At 53.8% G+C, this 21044-nt stretch overlaps 2 protein-coding genes across 2 annotated transcripts; one reads left to right on the forward strand and one right to left on the reverse strand.

Moving 5' to 3' along the window:
- The first annotated feature begins 13351 nt into the window (after positions 1 to 13351).
- LOC124661693 (auxin-responsive protein IAA5-like) lies at positions 13352 to 16313 on the forward strand. The gene is made up of 5 exons (XM_047199569.1): positions 13352 to 13678; positions 13762 to 13991; positions 14561 to 14699; positions 15356 to 15417; positions 15935 to 16313. Exons 1-5 carry the CDS (start codon positions 13377 to 13379, stop codon positions 15970 to 15972), a joined length of 771 nt encoding a protein of 256 aa, XP_047055525.1. The 5' UTR covers positions 13352 to 13376; the 3' UTR covers positions 15973 to 16313.
- Positions 16314 to 16396: 83 nt separating this feature from the next.
- Positions 16397 to 18445, reverse strand: LOC124661692. The gene has a single exon (XM_047199568.1). It carries the CDS (start codon positions 18414 to 18416, stop codon positions 16614 to 16616), a length of 1803 nt encoding a protein of 600 aa, XP_047055524.1. The 5' UTR covers positions 18417 to 18445; the 3' UTR covers positions 16397 to 16613.
- Between the last annotated feature and the right edge of the window lie 2599 nt (positions 18446 to 21044).

Genomic DNA, 21044 nt, shown 5'->3' on the forward strand with positions numbered 1-21044 from the left:
TAGGTAGCTTGAAAACAATGGCGGTGAAGCTGCAAAGGTGCGTACACATTGCCATGTATGGGTCGAAATACTTTGTACTATGAACAACAGTATAGTTATTCCGGTACGGTATCTGGTCCAGTTGTGGCTACACAAACGGCGCAGAAGCAGCTGGTCAGACGATGGACACAAGTTGACTTGGAGTGGAGGAGGAGCCCACTCTGCGTGCGTGCCTGCAGCGGCTACTAGCTCCCATCCCTATCCCCACGGCGACGGTACACGCACAAGCTGAATCACTGCTCGCGCGGTGTAGTGCATGCAGCGTGGCATGGGACCGAGAAGTGGCACTGGCGCTCGACAGGGGGCGCCTTTTGGTCATGCTCGCATCCGGGTAGGGAGGCAAGGCGTAGCAGCTAGCAGCTAGCAGCTGCCCCCACACCACACGAACAAACAAACAAACAATCGGCGCAATGGCTTTCCGTGTGCTTGTGGTTTTGCATCTTCCTCGCTCTGCTGCTCGCGCTCGGCGGTGTCTGCTGCGGCAGGCAGCGGGGAGACACGGGCCGGTGTTGCGAAAAAAGGAAGGGGGGAGAGGGGCTCATCATGATGGGCCGTGGCCATGGCTGCCCCATCGCACGGGCTCTGTCTGTTCTGCTTCCACCATCTCCCTGACACCAGTAAGAACTGCGCCGGCTTGGTACTTGCTCTACGGCGGCCAGTAACAAATTCTCCGAGGACACCTCGCTTTTGAGTTTTGACAGCCTTGTAAACATGCTTGAGAAATTGGACTTGTTCCTCGAAATAGGTTTGTGCCCCGCTATATTAATATAGCAACAACCCAATACAACTTGCTGGGGCATCAGCACAAACACGCCCAAAAGAAAACATAAAAGAAAGAAAAGAGAAAGAATGTCGACATGGTCGGATCAACAAAAAACGGAGATGTCTCGCAGCCGTCGCGCCCTCCGGAAATTTCTACCACGCTCCTAGCACTCTGGAACGCCGTACCAAGCAACACCTCCAAGAAGGAATGCGACGATGACGACGCTGCTGCCGGACGGATCCTAGGGTTTCCCCGGTACACGCAGGGCGGCGGAGGAGGGCTTCACCCAACGCCCTTCGGGGAAGGTAGGGTGGCGCCCTCGGGCGTCACCACGTCGGTGTCAGCCAAGCCGACAGGGATTTCTCCCGACCCTCGCAACCCCTCCCCGGACGCGCCGTTGTGCTCCACCATACTTGCCGCCCACCAGCACGCGCCACCACGGCCTTGCAGACATTGCCGCCGTCTCACCGTGGCAAACAAAACGAGACCAACAGGATCAAGGAGAACCAGCCGAGAACGAGAGACAGCAGGTCGGCAGACACGATGGAGGGACCCGCCTCCACCGCCGCCTGCGAGCACCGGCCGGACGCATCGACAGGAGCAAACCAGGCCCACTGGCCCGGCCGAACCGAGAGGGGTTCGTGAATCTCCCGTCTGCGCGCTGCAGGTACACGTGCGGCCGGCACCGCCGCACCCGGCCCGGGCCGTCTCCTCTCACCGCCGGAAGCGGCGAGGGCGGAGCCGGCCCGCCGGACCCGGATGGGCCCCGAAGGGCCCGGATCCGGGCCGGCGAGCGCTAGCCCTAGCCATCCCGCTGCCCCGCAACCAAGCGGTTGCGCCGCCGTCCTCCTGCCACCCGACGTCGCGCCGCCCCGGGATGCGCCGCCGCGCCACCTAGGAAGACCCCCACCGCCAGAGCCGAAGCCGACCTGAGCGCACCGCCGCCGACCGAGGAGACCCCGCGTCTCCCCTCCACGCGCGCGAGGAAAGGCTGCTCCGCCGCCGCCGGCACCGCATGGGGCTTTGCCTGGCGGCCTGCGCCGACGGCGGCGGCTGGGGAGGCCAGAGGAGGGGGGGCGAGGGGGCGCTAGGTGCTGGGGGCCTCCTGCCGCCCGCGGGGAGCGGCAGCAAGGGCCGGGGGAGAGGAGGGGGTGGGGGTGGGGGTCGGGCCGGAGGCGAGGACGGCCTGGCGGCGGCGGCGCGACGGGGCGGAACCCTAGGCCTTCACGTCGCGGGAGCTAGGCCTTTCTTAGTTGCCACTTTCGTGCGACCGGTGGCTCCATTTCTCTCAGCCGAAATTGGTCTTGTTTACTGGCCGTGCAACCAAGTTCTCGCACGTAGAACCTTACGAGATACTACCTATTTTCTAAAATATAAAAAAACTTATGTTTGGGAATACATGAAACCACATACGTACTCCAATGGGCAACGGAAAAAGCTGATAGCGAAAGCGTGTCGCGTGTTCAACCGACAGGGCGTACCGGTGCCGCCACGAAGCGCGGCATCCATCGCGCGCGTACCAGCAAAACGTCTATGTCGCCTCCCACGGAAAGTCTAGCTAGCGGTAGCCATAGCCATAGCTGGGTGGCCACTACTACTCGTGTGGAAGCAAAGCAGATTCATCCTGGAACGGCACCTGCGTGCACGCACGCGACGGATGATTGGACCGGCCATGTTCTCGCACGACCCGGGACGAAAATTCGTCGTCGCAATATATGACGATGAACCGGAGGCAAAGGCAGCGGCAGCCATGGACGGGGGAGCTAGAGAGAGAGAGAGAGAGAGAGCTATCGAGCACCCGCACGCGGAGCAGGGTAGGCACGCGTGATGGCAGATCGACGGAGCTCGGAGTGATGATGCGCGCATGGACGGGGGAGCAGGGGAGTGGCAGGCTGGCTGCGCTAGCTTCGTTCGGGCGCGGCAGCATGCGTGCGTGCGTGCGTCCACCGGCGGCAGCGGCAGCCGACTGCAGCGCCGCTGCGCGCATGTGGCCGGCCGGCAGCCTTTACTTGTATATATAGTTCTCGTCCTTGCCTGCGCGGTTCAGCAGCTGTTGTGGGAGTGGGAACTGGCACTGCCAGCGGAGTGGAGTGGGCATCCCGTTCCCGGCAGGCAGGATTCCAAGAGGCAATGTGATGTGCTCTTGACTATTTCTCCATAGCGACAGAGACTCAGCGAGTACGTACTGTATGTGGTGTTGACCGTTTCTCTCTAGTACTACTGTACTACGTAGTATGTAATTAACCGTCCAATTAACAGATCCGACGGTCCTGAAGAGTAGTATTTTTTCCACGCGAGGGCAGATTTGGTAGGCACAAAAATCGTAGACCCATCTAATGAAAAAAACTTTCCTTTACTTACATTCCTTGTAATAGCTCTTTTTTAGAGAACCTTATGATACTTTATTTATATTATTCCTTTACTATTTACTAACAATCCGTACGTGTATGTGTATGTGGCCATAGAATTTGAATCTCTTTTCGGTTCATAGAGAAAAAAATTATATCTCCAATGAGAGTGGAGAAGTACAAATGGAGTCCCCAAATTTTATAACGGGAACTTGGTCAATTTTTTGAAATTGTTCATATGAGTCTAAATAATAATCAGAATGATAATAATTTTCATGCATGCTTTTAGAGAAAAAAAATCATATTTTGTTATATTTTACAAACTTGAATAAATTCAACTAAAATTTAAACCTAAAATAAATTAAAGCCCGTCATTGCAACGCTGGTAGAAGAACAAGCTGTAGTCGAACTTCTCCTCCCTGTCGCGAGCAGTTGTCGCCGCTGTTGAGGTCGACGCAGTTTCCCGTCTCGCGTGTTGACCATGCATAACTGCTAGATAAGGGCGCCACCATCACTCTCAGATCGTTGCGTTGTTCTTCAAGGGCGAGTGCGAGCCCTTGTTGTCGGGACGTCAACGGTACGCAACAGCGCCTGGCTCCGGGGGTCCGCCAACGACAAATGGTGGGACCTGCTGAGCCGAGGATAAGTAAGCATCCCCAAGGACGATGATGCCATCCTCTTCGAAGCCCATCATGTTGGTGCATGAGGTGGTCAGGGAAGTTGAGGAGGCAGATGCTCTCTGCCGCCCTAGATGTGGGCAATGACAATGTCGAGGGTGCGTCTGGAATACCCCACTAGAGTTCGTGAGCCTCATGGTTCTTGTTCTTCGGGGGACCGGGCTGCCACCATGTTGGACGAGCTCGAGAGCTCGTCGTATATGGAAGGAGGAATGTCAGTGCTCCATGTTCTTGGCATCCCACAAAGGGCAGTGTGCTCTGTGTCTGTCTCCTCTCAGTGTTGATAGAGCATCCACACCTTGTCAACCGTCAAGTTATGGGTGGAATCCGGTCGTCGCCGCGCTACCGCTGCAACTTCTATTACCACTCAGACATCATCGACGTCGCTAGCGTTTGAGCCAGTGGTTTGAGTGGGCGGGGATGTGTGATGTATGCTATGGGAATGTGTGAGAGAGAGAGGGGTCACGATGGAGTCTATTTAAATGTCGGACGTATGCGAGGTGGCGGCAACGTGCATTATATCCATCGCATGGGAAAGCCGCATCAATGATAGGATGACTCGCCTACCACCCCATGGGAAACCGTCGCTGCATTAATCAAAATTGAATGCTGCTTGACTGACATTAAATTAGGCTGACCAACTCTATGCCAATGATATAGTTGGCCCGCCTGTCGGTAAACAACATGGCATTAACAACGGCTCATGTTCGGTGCTCCTGCCACGCTAGATTGGGGCCGCGGCTGGTATGCTCTTAGGACCAAGAAAACTATTTTTATAGAGACAAACTTTGGCACCCACTAAAATTGCCGAAACTTTTGTAATTACGGAGAACATTTCAGATTCATTTACTTTTAATTTGAATAGACTTTATCTAAAATTTACATGAAATCTGCTCGAATTTTTTCAAAGCAGATGTGCTTAATTTCAGTTGCAACCTTGAAGTATGTACTGAAAAAACATTCTAGTAAAAAAAATCCAACATAATAGCAGACTCCATGTGCATGTTTCTCTGAACCGAGGCTCATAACATGAAACAACCATGCACCCGAAAAATGGTCACATATATATTTTTTGTCCATGTGCTAGGTTGTGAATCCGTTAGAGCATCTCCAGTCGCGTCCCCCAAACCGTCCCCCAAAGGGATTTGGGGCGCGCCGGACAAAAAAAGCGTTCCAGCCGCGTCCCCCAAAGCCCTTTTTTGTCCGGCGCGCCCCGATACGGTGTCCGGCGCCCGAGCCCGTCCCCGTCCCACGGGGGACGCACCGGGGACGCCGGACACAACGAAAGCGAGGCCAACCGACGCGGGCCCGACCCGTCGGCGGCACGGGGAAAATTCGTCTCACACTCCCGCCAAATCCCGCCGCTCCCGCCAAATCGCGCCTATACCGCCGCGCACGGGCCTCCCAAAACATATCCTGCCGCCGATTCATTTCTCCTATCCCGCCGATTTCTTTCTCCCTCCCGCCGTGCACCCGCCGCCGCCGCTACCCTCTCCCCATTCCATGGCGCCGCCGACAGCCCCCAAAAGATGGCGAAGAAAGCGGCCAAGAAGCCGCCGGGCAATGCGACGATAGGGGCGAAAGCGCCGTTCGCGAAGCCGCGGAAGGCGCCGGCTGCGAAGAAGAAGCCCGAAGGCATGACCGAAGATGAATGGCAGCAAGATTGCCTGCGCCGGAAGCTATCGACGGCGGAGCGGAAAGGACGGAGGGCGGCGGAGGCTGGAGAAGAAGGCTGCGGCGGCGCGCCGGCACCGGCGCATAATCGCCGGGTGTATCGCCGCCACCAACGCGAGCCCATATAGTACGAACGTGCCGGTGTGCGTTCGGGAGTCTTCTCTCCGTCGCAAGCCGCCTTCTACAACGACGGCCCCTCCGCCACTCCCGGGTGCGTGACGCCTAACTTGTCGCCGCACTACCGGGATGCGGCTGCCGCACGGCGGCTTCAACCCCAACAACCTCTACTCCCCGGCGTACGAGCAACGCGAGCCAGGACCCGGTCCGGACGGCGGCCCTTTCACCGGCCGCGGGGGTCCGCTCGAATACGACGGCGCCGGTGCTCGAGGAGGACGACGGGGTTGAGGAGGAGGACGACGAGGAAGAGGACGGGGTGGAGGACGACGAGGAGGACGACGTTGAGGACGAAGAGGGCGGCGAGGAAGAGGGCGGCGAGGAAGAGGACGACGAGGGTGCCGGTGACGATGATCTCGTGGAGGTAGACGCGGACGGCGTGAGGACGAAGAAGAAGAAGAAGAAGAAGAAGGCGTCGGGCACACGAGGCCCGAAGTGGACGGTTACTGGAAGATCTTTGTACGTGCGAGTCGTGGGCGACGGTGAGCCATGACTCCATCATCGGCGCCAACCAAAAAGGCGGGAAGTATTGGGCGAGGATCAAGGCCGAGTTCGATGAGCGCAAGCCGATCAACGACGACTACCGGAAAGTGCCAATGAAGAGGAGCCGAGAAGGCAATGTCGACGCGATGGGCCATCATCCGGGCGTCGGTGAACTCCTTCCATGGGTACCATCACGACTTAGAGACCGGAGGCGACGAGCGGCGCCGACGTCGGCCAACCGAGTACGACTTGTTTCTTCCATAATCCGTAGCGCCCACATTGTGTTCGATGAAATGACTCTCGCTTTCTTTGGTTAGTTTGATCGGGCTATGGAATTGTACGCCAAGTACTCGGATGGTCACAAGCCGTTCGCGCTGACGCATTGCTATGGCAAGCTCAAAGTGAATGAGAAATGGAAGTTGACGCGCCTGTCGTTGTCCAAGGGGAAGGACGCCATTGATGCGGACGCGTCGGCGGCAACGTCGGCGGGGCGTCCTACGGCAACAAGGCTGCCAAGGCCGCCTTGGCCGACGCTGCGTCGTCCGAGAAGACGCAGGCGTCGATCACGAAATGCCTCGCCGACGTCTCCTCGACCTTTATCTCCCGCGACAAGAAGGCCGACCAAAGGTGGGCCGAGCTGCTCAAGAGGCAAGAGGAGAAGGCTGGAGCTCAAGAAACGCAGGGACGACATGTCCCTGCCGAGAAGCGTCGACGGAGGGAATGTCTCCCCGGACGCGAGCGGCGCACAACTTCTTCAAAGGCCGGATCCTCGACGACATCGAAGCCAAAATGGCGGCGGCGGACGCGGCGGCCCCGGCGGCGGCATCGGCATCGGCGGCGGCGGCGGCGCAGCAAGAGCAGGCCGACGCGTCTTCTGCTGCTACACCTGCGTCGGCCTCCGCGTCGGCGACGGAGCGGACGCACCATGCACGGGAACGGGCGGATCGCGACGAGGTCGTCGTGCTCGACGGGCCTGCGTCGACTCGGACACGACGCCGTCGACCAACCCCTTCTTCTAATTTGCATGCACCACCGGTCCGCTAATATGATCGCGCGCCCGGTACTTTGATCGATCGCCGCTACTCGATCGCGACGAACCGGCGGGAACGATCTCTTTTGAATGCATCTATTTGAATTTCTGATTGGGGGCGGCGTTTGGGGGACGCGGCTGGGGAGCGACGTCCCCCAAACGCGGCACGAACAAAACACGTCCCCCAAACGCTCGATCCGGCGCGGTTTGGGGGACGGTTTGGGGGACGCGACTGGAGATGCTCTTAAGATCTTGTGAAAAAAATGGCAATGAACTCAATGGTGTCACATGCATGCTTGGTAAGTAGCATCGGTATATCGATCAAATTTTGATGAGGCCCATTGCATTTAGATATGGTAACAAATTATCCTAAATATGTGTCATATTTTCTTACCTTATAAATTATCCAAAATACTACTAGTCCACATGACTAGTAAATTGTACCGTAAAAGAGGCCTTAATGGGAGGGAATATTGTCTAAACTCTTTTGCATACTTCTGCTGCTCAATCCGTTTTGGACACCAAATGCGTTTGTTTTGTTTCGGTCCAACTACCTCTACTACTCCTATGATTCATCGTTGAAGTTCCATAGTTAGAGGAGCAGAGCTAAACCTAATGCAGTTGCTGAGTTGAAGCAGGGCATGCGACGAAGCGACGCAGGTTTAGAAGGGAAGCAGGCCAGTGAAAGGCCGATTTGCCAGCCGGAGGCGACATCATGCGGGCACTCGCTGTGTCCGCGGTGACACAATTCAAACTCAAAGCGACTAAAAATTATGGGGAAAATAGCGCTATTTTGACGCTAAAAGTAGGCTATAGCATATTTGAAGAGGCCACGCTAAATAAATCAGTGTATAATGCCTCACTAATAGTGTATTTTGAGGCGGGTGCTATTTTATCATAGCACGGTATTTTTTCTTCTTGCTAAAATAGGCTCGCTTTAGGGAAGCGTCCGAAGGAATGAAATAAGTCCATTGTGTGTCCTGGAAAATCCTCCGGTTTAGAGCGGTGTGCGTGTCGCACGGTCGTATCCATGGATCAAAATGCAAGCGCCGTGGGGATCGGACGCAGTAAACGAGACGACGCAGTGCGGCCGGGCGATGCATTTTCGTACCTGCACAAGTGCACATGACGACGTCGGTCGGGCAGGCGAGCGAGCAGCGAGGCAGGCAAGGGTTGCCGCTGCCGAGTTTTACGTCGTGCGCGGGCGGGCGGCCGTACGTGCGACCTGTTGTTTCATCTGATATACTGTATGATCCGCGTCGTGCGCGCGCAGCTCGCAGCGGCGCCGGCACCGAGCGCGAGCCGGCCCGTGTACGGCTGCACGTAGGCGTAGCTGAGGGAAACGGAGGACGCTCTCTCACTTTCTCCACGACGTGGGGGCTCCTTCCCTAGTCTTCTCCGCTCTCCTCCTTTGAGAGTCGACTCCACATCCACCCCGCCGCCCCTCTCCTTCCTTCTCTCCGGCGGCCCAGCTGGCCGGCGAGGGGATGGATTAGGAGGTTGGCTTCTTCCTCTGTACATATTAGCCCTCGTGGTAGGTGTTTTAGTTAGTAGTTGTGCCTTTGTGCCGTATGGGAGTAGGTCGTCGGGGTTCCTTGGCCGGCTCCGGCGCAGCCTAGGCTCGGTTTCCCTCGTTGCGAAGCTCCGGTGGCAGGAGCTCCTGCAGGCGGGCGTTCTGGGCTTAGGGATCTCCGCCAATAAGGTCAAGAGGTGGTGCTCTGCTTCTCTGCCGGCAGCGCACGCTGGTGAGCAGCAGTCTTCGCTCTTCTTTGCTGCTCTTCCATGGAGGAAGACGAGGCAGGAGGCTGGGACGAGCACTAGTAATAAGTGTGTTCTTCTTCAGCATGCTGAGCTCGATGCTTGGCCTCTCCCCTTGGCCGGCCGAGGTGGCGAGGAAGAGGAGTTGCTCCATCTCGAGTTCTTCCATGCTGCAAGAAGGGGATTTTGCGACCTGCCCAAGTTTTCGTGCAGGTCGGAAGCTGCTAACCTGCGGAGTTCATACACGGAGGATGAGTTTGCCGAAGTGATTCTTGGCCATGGGAGGCCACTCCGCGCCGTGTCGTGCATCTTGTACCGCGGTTCATCTTCAACCTCCATTATGGAGGCCTTTGTTCGAGCCCTGCGTCGGAGCTTGACTTCCTCGCGTCTTCAAGTGGTTTGTCCCCGAAGGCGTCGCGGAGGCCGGCGTTGTTGGTTCCTCGCCGGTGTGGAGGCCGTAGCAAGCAGAGATCCCCTCTTCAACTTCGGCGTTCATCGCCTTGAGGTCGCCGGTGAGCATGGTGGTGGAGACACTCAAGCACCTGATTGCTTTTTCTTTTTAAGTGCCAGGGTGTTTTCTGTAAAGTTAGAGGCCTTTTTCTTAAAATTCTGGGTTCTTAGAGCGAGTATTGTAAAGGGCCGCTATGTAATTTTGTACCCACCACGTGTTGTTAATGCAGCTTCATAGGGGTCTTTTGACCCCTTTCCCTGTTCAAAAAAAAAAAAAAAAAACGGAGCATCGGAACGGGTGGGAGAGAGCGACGTCTCCGCGGCCCTGTCGGAGGGCGAGGCTACCCGCCGGTCCTCCTGTCGCCACCTACGCGCGTTGCGCCCCAACGTCACAGCCGCGCCAACTCTTCCTTAAACCCACGGACACACGTCACGCTGACACGACCAACTTCGTTTCTTCCGAGCCAAAGCTCAGGGCATCTCGGGCGCGACGCATTTTAATGTCCGCGAGCGTCTGTTTGCGTCGCGTTGCGGACGTAAAAATGACCGTTTTTGTCCGCGCGTCCGTTTGCGTCTGGGATCTGTTCCAGCGGGGCGACGCATTTAATTTTTTTTTTCCTTTTTTCCCTCTTCTCCATTTAAACATAGTTTCAAATATAACATTTTGAAACATGATTTTACACAAACTAACACATAGTTTGGAACATGGTTTACACAAACTAACACATAGTTTGAACCATGGTTGACACAAATATAAAATTTAAAAAAATAGAAGCCAGTTGTGTTGATTTCCGTATGTTCACTGCCAAGAAAGAACATTCAAGGACACCCAGTCACCCAAACTGGAAAATCCAGCGGGAGGAGATGGTGCCCTTGTTGGTTCTACCGATGAAGCGAACATCCAGAAACCTCGACTACTGGCTTCGTCTGGCCCGTAGCCAGATTCGCCGCAAAGAAAGAACACTCGACGTTCTAACTATCGGTATCGGAGCCGGAGTCGTCGGTGTGGTAGTGCCTGCGGCAGGCTGTGTCGTCGAACACCTTGACGATCATCTCGTCGTCCCCCTCGTAGAGGAAGGTGAGCTGGCAGCGAGGTCGAGGTCACGGACGAACTTGTCCCACCCCGTGTGCAGGTACAACTTGCCCTGCCCGTCGAACATGACCTCCACGGTCCAGCGGCAGAAGTTGCAGCTGGCCTCCCGTAGCTGCAAGTGTGCCGGCTCGACGCCGTCGACGAACTCGGCGAACTTGTCCGGTAGCCGCTTGATGGCGAGTGGGTCGTCGTCGATGCGGAGGAGGAACTCGAAGCAGCGCTCCTCCTGCGAGGACGAGGAGGGCGCAGGCGACGGCGAGCGTGGGGCCGTAGCTGCTCTACCACGGCGGCCCCTGCCCCGGCCACGGGGGCGCCCAGGGCCGCGGCCTCGACCGCCTAGCCGGCTACCAGGACCGGCCATGGACTTCCTCGCGGGCTTGGCTGCGTCGCAGGAACACCTAGGCGGCGCTACGGTCGAGCATTGTGGCGGCTAGCTAGGGTTTCTTTGGAGGAGTGGATGAGGAAGAAGAACGCGCGCCCCCTTTATATAGGCCGGCGGCATGCGGTGGCCGCGGGACGCGTGGCGTCGCCATTAACCTGGTTGGCGGAGGTGGCCGGCCGCTCGGCAGCCGAGGCATCGTCGCCATTAAAGTGGCGCAGTGGGCCGAAGCGATGCAGCAACGCAGCTTTGTAGTCGCTGGCGCGTTTGAGAAGACGCATCGACGCAGGGTCGCTGCCAGGCGGGCCAGCCGAAACGTCCGCCGGACACGAGCGGAAGTTTCCGGACGTCCGCAGAGACGCATCGCTGGCGCATATTTGGGCTAGGTTTGCGTCTCCGCGGACGGCCCGGTCACTTTGCGTCGCCCCGCTGGAACATGCCCCAGACGCATTTCCGGTCACGGCGGACAAAAACGGTCGCTGAGCGTCCGTTTGCGTCGCGCCGCTGGAGATGCCTGACACGACCAACTTCGTTTCTTCTGAGCCAAAGCTCAACACAAAATCGGGGAATGAGTAAGGTGGTTCAGTATCTCGGGGGAGTATATTGGATTCCCACGTAGGCAGCCCATCTAGCTAGTTTTTTTTTTCTGAGAAGAACAACAGGTGCAAGGAACACTAAAAACAATGAAAAATCACAAATAGGGTTCTGAACCGCCTACCTACAACTACAAGCATGGGAGCGACCCAAAGGCACAACAGAGCATCACCCCACCATCGTCAACAATGACAAACATACCTTGGAAGAACCAAACCATGAACCACATCACCGATGAATGAACACGAAGACGGAACGGATCCCACAAGATCTGCCGGACACAAAACTCCAATGCACATGCACCCTCAGCCTACGCTAGGAGCACCACCGAGGCAAGGATATGGTGGGGAGGACCTTATTGTGCCATCAGGTTGTAGTCGTCTCATCATACAGAAGAAGACACTGAAAATCAATTTAGGCGAGGGGCCGTGGTCTGCCACGCCTCTGATGCCCAAAGGAGGAGCTGACATGCGGCGTCGTCAACGAGGGGACGGAAGTTTAGATGGGTTTCACGAGATTTGCTCTATCTCTCCTCTCCTGCTAGTCTACAAATCATAAATCGGAGAAGTTCCTATCACTACACTACCGCTGCTCTCCACGCATTGCACCACACGCGCCGCGTAAAATCGAGTTTGAGTTAGAAACCGGTTTTCAAGGAAGACTTGCCGGCTTTGAAGGTCTTCCTCTTCCGTGTGCTGCTTCCTCTTTGCGCCTTCGCTACTGGCGAGAGACATAACATATCGTCGGACCTGGACACTCTCCTCTTTGGCACCTTCTCTCGCCCAAGTTCCTTTAACTGCGCCGCTCTCTAGGCCTCCGAAACACCGTCCATTGATATCCTGCACCGGGAGACATGCCATAAGATTTTTCAGGAAACGTCTTGGCGCGACTACTCGCCTCAATCCATCTACTTCCTCCCAATCTTACATCCTTTTTGAGATCTTCCTTGTTGACTTATTTCCTCAACGGCCTCAACAACACCATGGACTAAGCCATGGTGATGCTGCGGTGGTGACCGTCTCGGTCAACTTGTACTTGCTTCTCCTCTCTTTGCTTGCACTATTACCTGCTCCATACACAGATTTGGTAAATGTGCTTAATACGTTTGCTCCTGCTCATGTGAAGTTGATTTCAGTAACGAAACTAACTCGAAATTTGCTTAATCTTTATAAAGATTGAAAATTGCTTATAATAACCGAACAAATCACACTTCTTGAAGAAAAATCTAATTGAACCACTCGAAGACAACAAATTTATCACTAGCATAGAAGAGGCCGGGTTGTGACATGTTATTTTTGCGCCAGCAGGTCCGAGAGCAGGGCATCTCAAAGGCAACGTTTCAGATACGATCCATGCTTAGACACATCATGTATGTTGTCATGTTGACATGTTGTCGAATTTAACTGTTAATTTCGTGGTACTACTAGCATTTACAAGGTAATTTCATGTGCTAGCTAGCTGGAGCGATGGAGAGGCTGGAGCAGTAGCAGACAACTAGCTCTCTTGTGAGTTGCGACAGCTATTGCGGATGCCGGATGGAGGATGGACCTTGTTTCCGTGCAGTGATTCGTCCTTGTTGAGCTAAAACGGCTCTATAATTTACAATAACCAGGAGAATGTATAATTGGCTAACTAATCAACGGATTTCTGGCTTTCTTTGACTTGTTGCTGCGAGCCACGGCCGAACTGTACAGAAGAGAGCAGAGCAGAGGCGACCAAAAAAATACAGGCGGTAGGGGACAAGAGGACAAGCGGACAAGGTCCCCGCATGATATAATAATAAAAGAACCCAAAAAAGAAAAACCCAAACAAGGAAAACAAATCCCTCCCGGTCGGCCACATTTATTTACAAGTCGTCTCCTCCTTCCTCCCACCACCCACTCCCCATTCTCTCCCCGCACAAGCTCCATTCCGATGTCGGAGCCGCACGACTACATCGGCCTCTCCGCCGCCTCGCCCACCCCGACCTCCTCCTCCTCCTGCTCATCCTCGCCCAACCCCGCCGCCGCCGCCGCCGAGCTCGGGCCCCGCCTCACCCTCCGCCTCGGCCTCCCGGGCTCCGACTCCCCCGACCGCGACGCCAACCCCGCCGCAGCGCTCACCCTCGGCCTCGTCTCCCACAAGCCCGCCGCCAAGCGCGCCTTCCCCGACGCATCCCCGCGCCGCGCCGCCGCCGCAGCCGACAAGGCGCCTCCCGCGGCTCCGCCTGCCGCCAAGTAAGATTCCATTCCATTCACCCTCTTCGCCTCCACGCGCTCCTGGCCTCTTGCCGCCCGGCGCTGACCCTTCTGTTCGCCAGGGCGCAGGTCGTGGGATGGCCGCCCGTGCGGAACTACCGGAAGAACACGCTGGCGGCCAGCGTCTCCAAGAGCAAGGGCGCGGAGGACGACGGCCGCGCGGCGGCCCCGTGCTACGTCAAGGTCAGCATGGACGGCGCGCCCTACCTCAGGAAGGTCGACCTCAAGATCTACGCGAGCTACGACGACCTCTCCGCCGCGCTGCAGAAGATGTTCAGCTGCTTCATCACCGGTTAGTGGTGCTCGCGCGCGTTCACGCCTTCACTGCATTTTTTTTATCTCTCTTTATTACCAGTGTAAGTGTGCCGGTGCCGTTTTAGCAAGCTTGCTGGATGGATGGATCCAGTGCTACTGCAAATACCGTAGTACTACTGTTTTAGATTTACTTCCTATAGTTTGGAGGTTCCAAGGGCAGTTAGTGTTCCCGACTAAAAAGATCTCTCTCAACTTATATGGGAGCACTTGCACTCAAATTCCTTGTTACCTGTCGTATTCATCCAGAGAATTTTGCATAAATGCTACCCCATCAATGCGTACCTTAGGACCATCTTAGCCAACCACCAAGATTTGCAGACAGAAAGGACACACAGTTAATTACGCCACAATCTAAGCACATTCCTTACTGGCTTCTTGCTCAATGCTTAGCCAGCCTCTCCGTAGCCTAACTGTCTTGAAACTGCAACTTACTCAAATGTGCATAGTTCCAAGTGTTTAAGCATGAAAGCTTGCACTACACACAGGCAATTGTTAGTATTTTTTTTGCCCTTTACTGTACTAACTACTGAGCCCGTGATTTTGAAGGTCAAAGCGCCCTGCGTAAACCATCAGCCAAGGACAGGCTTACTAACGGGAAGGCTGATTCCCTCCAAGATCAGGAGTTTGTCCTTACGTATGAAGACAAGGATGCCGACTGGATGCTTGTTGGCGACCTTCCGTGGGAGTAAGTTCCTTTGATTGTTATGTAAATCTGTTCGCCAGTTCAAGGCTTAATTCCATAATATGTTGTATCATCTTCCCTTTCCAGTACTATGTGTGCATGTGTTCTAGATACAAATGTCGCGGAACTGAATCTCTATTTTACATGGGACTAACTTAGTCTCATCTGTTGATAGCTTGTTCTGAGGCTCATTAAAAATATTATAACTTACACCTGTCTTTGCCATTGAAATGTGCCCCTCATAATCTCAGATGGCATACTAGTCAGTTAAGAATTTATCATACAAACGTTTTGCTCCATGGATTTTGCATCACTGCTCCCGTAATAAAAACATCTATCTTTGAGCAAAAGACTAGTGTAAACTGCACCTATTTGTTAGTTAAGATACTAGGTAACTTCTACAAGGACAATGTTGTCATTTCCATGCCCCTGATAGAAAGCAAACAATTAGTCAGGCTGGGCATAGAGCCATCTGTTGTTGCTTCTCTCTCTCTGAATTCTCGAGTATGAGGCCCGGGTTCTGCTAAATTAACATTCCGGATTATGCCCATGTCAGATTGCTTTAGCTTTCATACTCCTATAAGCTATGAACTCAGTAAGCTATGAACTCAGTAAGTGATAGTTCCAGTAATTCCCGACTTCAATATTTTTCCTTGCAGTTTGTTTACCACTATCTGCCGGAAACTGAAAATCATGAGAGGATCTGATGCTGCTGGAATAGGTATTTGCAGTTTGTTTATTATGCATTTTTCTGAATTGTATTTGTTCTGAATGATTCACCTGGATAAACTTGATCCACTAAGATTATCACTATTTTATAGTTACACAATGGTTTTGTTTCCCAGCGTGTTGCATATGTGGTCACTAGTGTCCTGGGAACATATAAATTAAAATGTATAGTGATGGTCAAAGCAAGTGGAACCTAAATCCTGGCTGGCTGCTATATTATAGCTTGAAAACACTTGTATGCACAGATAATTCTCTTGGCTAACATAAGTGAAGCGCAAACCTTGGCCAATATGATGATAAACTGTTGTCTGGCATAAAGCAATAGCTGGGAATAATTGGAACCTGAAACTTCAACTCAGAATGTGCTTTCTCCATCAGCTAGTAACACAGTTGCTGTTTAACTTACACATGTTACCAACTTCTGAGCATTATGCCTGTAGATTATGTCTTTAGTTGTAACTTTGGCTTACGATCATACTCTGAACTGAAATGTGTCCATCTACCTGCAGCTCCAAGAGCCCTAGAGCAGACAGGTCAGAACAAATAAGAACGACCTTCATCTGCAGTAAAGAAAAAGAACCGAGCTAAGCCTTGAGATGATGTTGATGACCTAAATTATTCGTGTCAAGTATCTCAAATATCCCACGTGTTAGTGTAGTTCATGTATTTGTAAGACCTGCGTGCTACACATGCCAGTAATGTTATCTGTTGAGATATTGCAAGTGTGAGGTGCCATATCTTCCCTTCAAAGGTTATGTCAGGAAGCTCCGCGCTTCCTGTTTACGTGAGCTTTCTACCTGTATTTTGTCATACATATTTCAAGTGTTGCGCTAAGTTGTTCTACTCTCTAGAAATTCTCCAAATGTCACAAGAAGGTGGGTATGCCAATACTCTGTTCTGATCAATCATTTTGAATCCCAAATATACATGGGGAACTGCTGCACCGCACTAGTTTTTTTTTCCTGCAAGTCTTTGTTCATATTTGAAGTTGCTGCTTCCGTTTCTTTTACATCAAGAAGTACAACAATTTGACATGAGAAAAAAACGATACGTTCTGTAGCTAATTTTTTTTTATCTAAATGACACGAACAAAGAGCAAATTGCCCTGGTGGTCGATACCGGTGATGGTGGAACTCGATCTTGGATCATCTCTTCTGTGTCAAATCTTGAACTGGCGACTCAACTAATCTAGACGAAGCGGTAGAATGTTCTAGCACTTGCTGAAGAATCACCCGCTTCGTGTCCATGGGGCGCGACAGACTCGTCGGTCATGGAGTCGTGCTCAAGAAGACCCGGCCCCGATCCTCCGCGGGCCTCGTCATCCTCCGTATCGTCGTCTTCGGACGTCCCGCTGTCCGACTCGGCTGTCTCGATCCGACAGCGGGTGCATAGCCGCGCCTTCTTCTTGTCGCCCTGCTTCTTGCGCCCAGACGTCGGGGGCGTCGTGAGCTTGAGGACTCCGCGCGCTGGACCCCTTGCGCCGGGGCTCGAGTCGCCGGTGGTTTTCCTCTTGCGTCCAGAGGGAGGTGTCGTCGCCGTAGATTCCTTGGCACGGCCGGGAGCTGTCCCCAGCGTGAGCGCTGCGCCAGAGTTGTTGTCGTCGGCTCTCCTCTTGCTGCGTCCAGATGCCGATTCCAGGGCGGCAGTGGGCGCCGGCCCTTTACGCGGGCTCCGGTACACCTTGCACAAGACGAGCTCGTCCGTCAAGCCCTCCTGGTCGAGGCCGATCTCCACCATGATCCACCCGGTGCGGGTACTCCGGCCAGCGTCCTTGGTCATGAAGGAGAAGAACTGGCGCCATCCAATCTGGTGGTTGTCACCGTCGACGACGGGCTTGACGCCGGCCTCCGAGTGCCAGCACCCCTCCCCGGTGGCCACCGTGCGCGGCCTCCGCTGGCCGTGGGTGCTCTTGGCCGGCAGCGTGGTGAAGATGTACCAGGCCTTCTCGCCGTCGCCTGAGATGGCCGGGGGGAACTGGGTGGTGAGCGCGTCGGGGCCCGCGGCGTAGACGTCGGCGTCGTGGGTGAACTTGCACGGGTGCAGGCCGGACGCGATGCGCGGGATGAGGTAGGACTGGACGAGCGCTTGGTCCGAAGGGTGGCAAGCGAAGTCCGGGCGCGGCGGCGCCGCCACGGCGGCTCCTGGAGCGGCAGATGTGCGACGACTGGGCGAAGAAGGGATCTGCTGCGTAGCCGGAAGAGGCTCGGAGCGGGGGTTCGGCGCGATGAGACGTGGGGGGCTTGGCCTTCGGGGCGGAGTGGCAGACGGCGACGTACCGATTACGCCGCCGCCTTGGCTGGTCGAGTCCTGCTCGGAGTCGGACTCCATGGACAGCGTGCCGGAAGTGGAAGCGGAGACTCGAGCGGAGGGCAGATGCGCGGGGGGTCCCACCTGTTGAGAACAGGGGGCAGAGTGGTCGCTTGCTGCTGCTTTTCCCCTTCCAACCCTGGGTGGTCCAGCAGCAGCTTCCACCGCCGTAGTAGATCTCTTGACGCGCGGGCTCCGATAGACCTTGCAGAGGACAAGCTCGTCGTCCTCCGAGCCGTCCGAGTTGAGGCCGATCTCGGCCATGAGCCAGCCGGAGCGGAGGAGGCGGCCGTCCCCCTTGGTGGCGAAGGAGAAGGTCTGGCGGTATCCGATCTGGCGGGTGTGGCTGATGCCGGCGAAGAGGGGCTTGGCGGCGCGCTCCGAGTGCCAGCAGCCGTCGTCCCCCTCGGACCCCACGGTGCGGGACTTGCGCTGGCCGCGGCGGTTCTTGGAGCGCAGGGTGGAGAAGAAGTACCAGCCCTCGAGGCCGTCGCTGGCCGTGGCGGGCGCGAAGTTGGTGGCCAGGTCCTGGGGCTTGGCGGCGTAGACGTCGGCGTCGTGGATGAAGTTCCAGGGACGCTCGCCGGTGTTGACCCAGGGGATGAGGTAGGTGTTGATGAGCTCGAGGTCGGAGGGGTGGGAGGCGAAGTCCGGGCGCGGCGCGGCGCGTCGGATTGGAGCCATGGCCGGCCGGCGATCTGGTGGATGCGGATGGAAGGGAATGGTTTGGTTTGGGGAATTTGTTTCGGAGCCGGAGTCCTATATAGGCAGCAAGGATGACGCGTTTAAGCCAGAATCCGAGTTCCCATCGGGGTCGGAGACGTACGATGTACGCCACCGGCGGCTGGATTGCGGTTTAATTCCCTCAATCCGAGTTCGACTTGGAGTTGGAGACGTACCAGTTAAGGTAACCGCAGCCTGGATTTAGAGTTGGACACGGAGACGCCTTGGCTTCTTTCTTTTCTGCGGGGACACGGAGTCGGTTTGTTTGACTGCCATATGGGCTGAGCCACATAGCTCATGTCCAGACCCACTAAACCCTCATGGATTTTCTTAGGGCCAACCTAAATGAAATGAACACATGGAACTCTATATGGGCAGGCCAGCCCTGATCTTTCGGGGCCCTGGGGCGGAACTAGAATTTAAGGCTTTTAGTACATTTTTTTAAAAATATTCATGTACAAAATGCTACCAATAAAAACTTAAAGTGCACCGATATCGATATATTCAGATAACAACAATATTGTATACATCTTACTAAAATTTTCTCCTTACATTCATGGATGCAAAGTTAGTAACGACTCGGAATAAATATCAATTTCATTCAATAACCTCTCTTGAAGCATCAAAGATCTCAAATAATTCTTCAATAGTTTCAACTCCGAAAAGCTTCTTTCCCGTCGTCGTCCATCATGGTCGAAGGGTGACCGCTCCCGCCTTCGACGTCGGCGATGGTTTCTTCCGGCCGGCGTCCAAAGGTCATCTTCAACCTCCAGGTTGTCATGCCATTGCGGAGGCCTCTCAGCTACGGTGCAGCAGGCTCCCGCCTCCCCGTCCCAAGTGGCGTAGTCCCCGGCAATGTCGAGGTTAGCTGCATCGAGCTCTGGATCAGTCACACTGGAGAAGGAGCAGGACCCAATTGAGTTCCTCTTATTCTTCTTAGGGTCCTAGGTGCAAGTTGTAAGGGCTGGTGTGTAATTTTTACATTTTCTGTTGCCTTATCTGTAAAATGTACCAGTGTTGACTTATAATGAGACTCTCGGTCCTTCGGGACTGATCCCCTTTGTTCAAAAAAAAGAAGAAGCAACCTCGTTTGCACTCTCTTGTAGTTACCTTCCATATAACCTTGACCCCTAATGTCATCAATAAGAAGACCATGCGCTTTGATGGATTCAACCAAAACATTGAAACTCTCTTCACCATATGTGTCATTCACCACCAAGAAACCAAGAAAGTACTCCTCAATTTTTATTTAGGCATCCAACATATCAACACATTGAACCAACAAACTCATTTGTTATTGGTGACTAACATTAGGGGTACATTCAAGAACAAGCTGGTAAAAGGCCATGCATAGAAGTGATCTATATTTATAGACACACATGAAGCATTGTTCAATTGTCCAACATGCATGCAATGGTTGATCTTGTTCAAACGGTAAGAGGTAATTGCTAGACTTTCTATTATGAAGTTCATGTTTGTATGATTGTTGGTTCAAAAATCTTTCTTTACAATTGAATATGCATAAGTTAATGATACAATGCTCGTATTTCTTTATCAACCATAAGCTCACTGATGCATGATATGATATATTCGCTTATTTGCTTGAGGACGAGCAAAGGTTTAACCTTGGGGGAGTTGATACGTGCATGTTGCATCATCATTATTGCTACATATAGGATTAGTTTTCATTGTTATTTGCCTTCATACATTGTTCTTTATGCATTATTAGTCGACTTCCGTGACTTTCCTACAAAGTCCCATTCATTGGTATTTACTTTTCGGGACGCGGAAAACCTCTTTTTTCGTATTTTATTTGTTTCAGAACTTTTTGGATCGCTAAAAATAAAGGGAAAATGCCTGATCAGTTTTTCACCCGAAGAAAGGCCGTGAGCAAAAGAACCACGCGAGAGGGGCCACGAGGGCCAAACAAGCACAGGTGGCGCGCCACCCACACTCATTTGCTTGTTTTTTCTTTCTAAAAACCAATATCGGCCGAGAGACAATCAGATAGATTTTCTCTTTAGCGGGCATTTCCCTATAAGACTTGTTATAATAAAAAAGCCTCGAGCGTCGCCTCGGGCCCCCTTTTATTCCAGAAGCTCTGTTTTCCCAAGATTTATTGAGGCGGCAGAGGCGAAAGTCCTCTCCTACTCCGGGAGAGGGCATATCCTGCTGCACCGGTGCCTCCGGTGAAGGGGAAATTGATGGCTGTGAAATACGCCATATTTTCTCGCGTTTAAACCCTTAGCTAAGTCAAGAAATTGACTAAGTTTACCTCTCAACTTGCCGCTAATGCCTAATCAATGCAAATATGTGCAATGTCTTCTATTTTTGGATGATGTGCAGAAAATCGCGTCATAATGGCAAATGGACCTGCAATTACTGAAGAAAATCACACCATGAGCATGGCAAAGTTGACTACACTCGGAAAGGCGGTTCCACGAGCTTTAACGGGCAGCGGTACGAGCAAGCCCTGCTTGTACCGTCCACCCGTACCACTCGCCGATGTGTTCCGAGGTCAAACCCTATAAAAGTCGTGAAGGGACCAACGCTAAAAAGGGAGCCATTCGTCGCCAAACAGAGCCGCCA

Source organism: Lolium rigidum, chromosome 6 (genome assembly GCF_022539505.1).
Source record: "Lolium rigidum isolate FL_2022 chromosome 6, APGP_CSIRO_Lrig_0.1, whole genome shotgun sequence".
NCBI lineage: Eukaryota > Viridiplantae > Streptophyta > Magnoliopsida > Poales > Poaceae > Lolium > Lolium rigidum.

Bases quoted from the DNA above. Each gene is read 5' to 3' on its own strand.
- LOC124661693 (XM_047199569.1), top strand. From the start codon at position 13,377: ATGTCGGAGCCGCACGACTACATCGGCCTCTCCGCCGCCTCGCCCACC. The intron at 13,992-14,560 runs GTTAGTGGTGCT...GTGATTTTGAAG, and splicing joins GTTCAGCTGCTTCATCACCG to GTCAAAGCGCCCTGCGTAAA. The intron at 15,418-15,934 runs GTATTTGCAGTT...ATCTACCTGCAG, and splicing joins ATCTGATGCTGCTGGAATAG to CTCCAAGAGCCCTAGAGCAG.
- LOC124661692 (XM_047199568.1), bottom strand. From the start codon at position 18,416: ATGGCTCCAATCCGACGCGCCGCGCCGCGCCCGGACTTCGCCTCCCAC.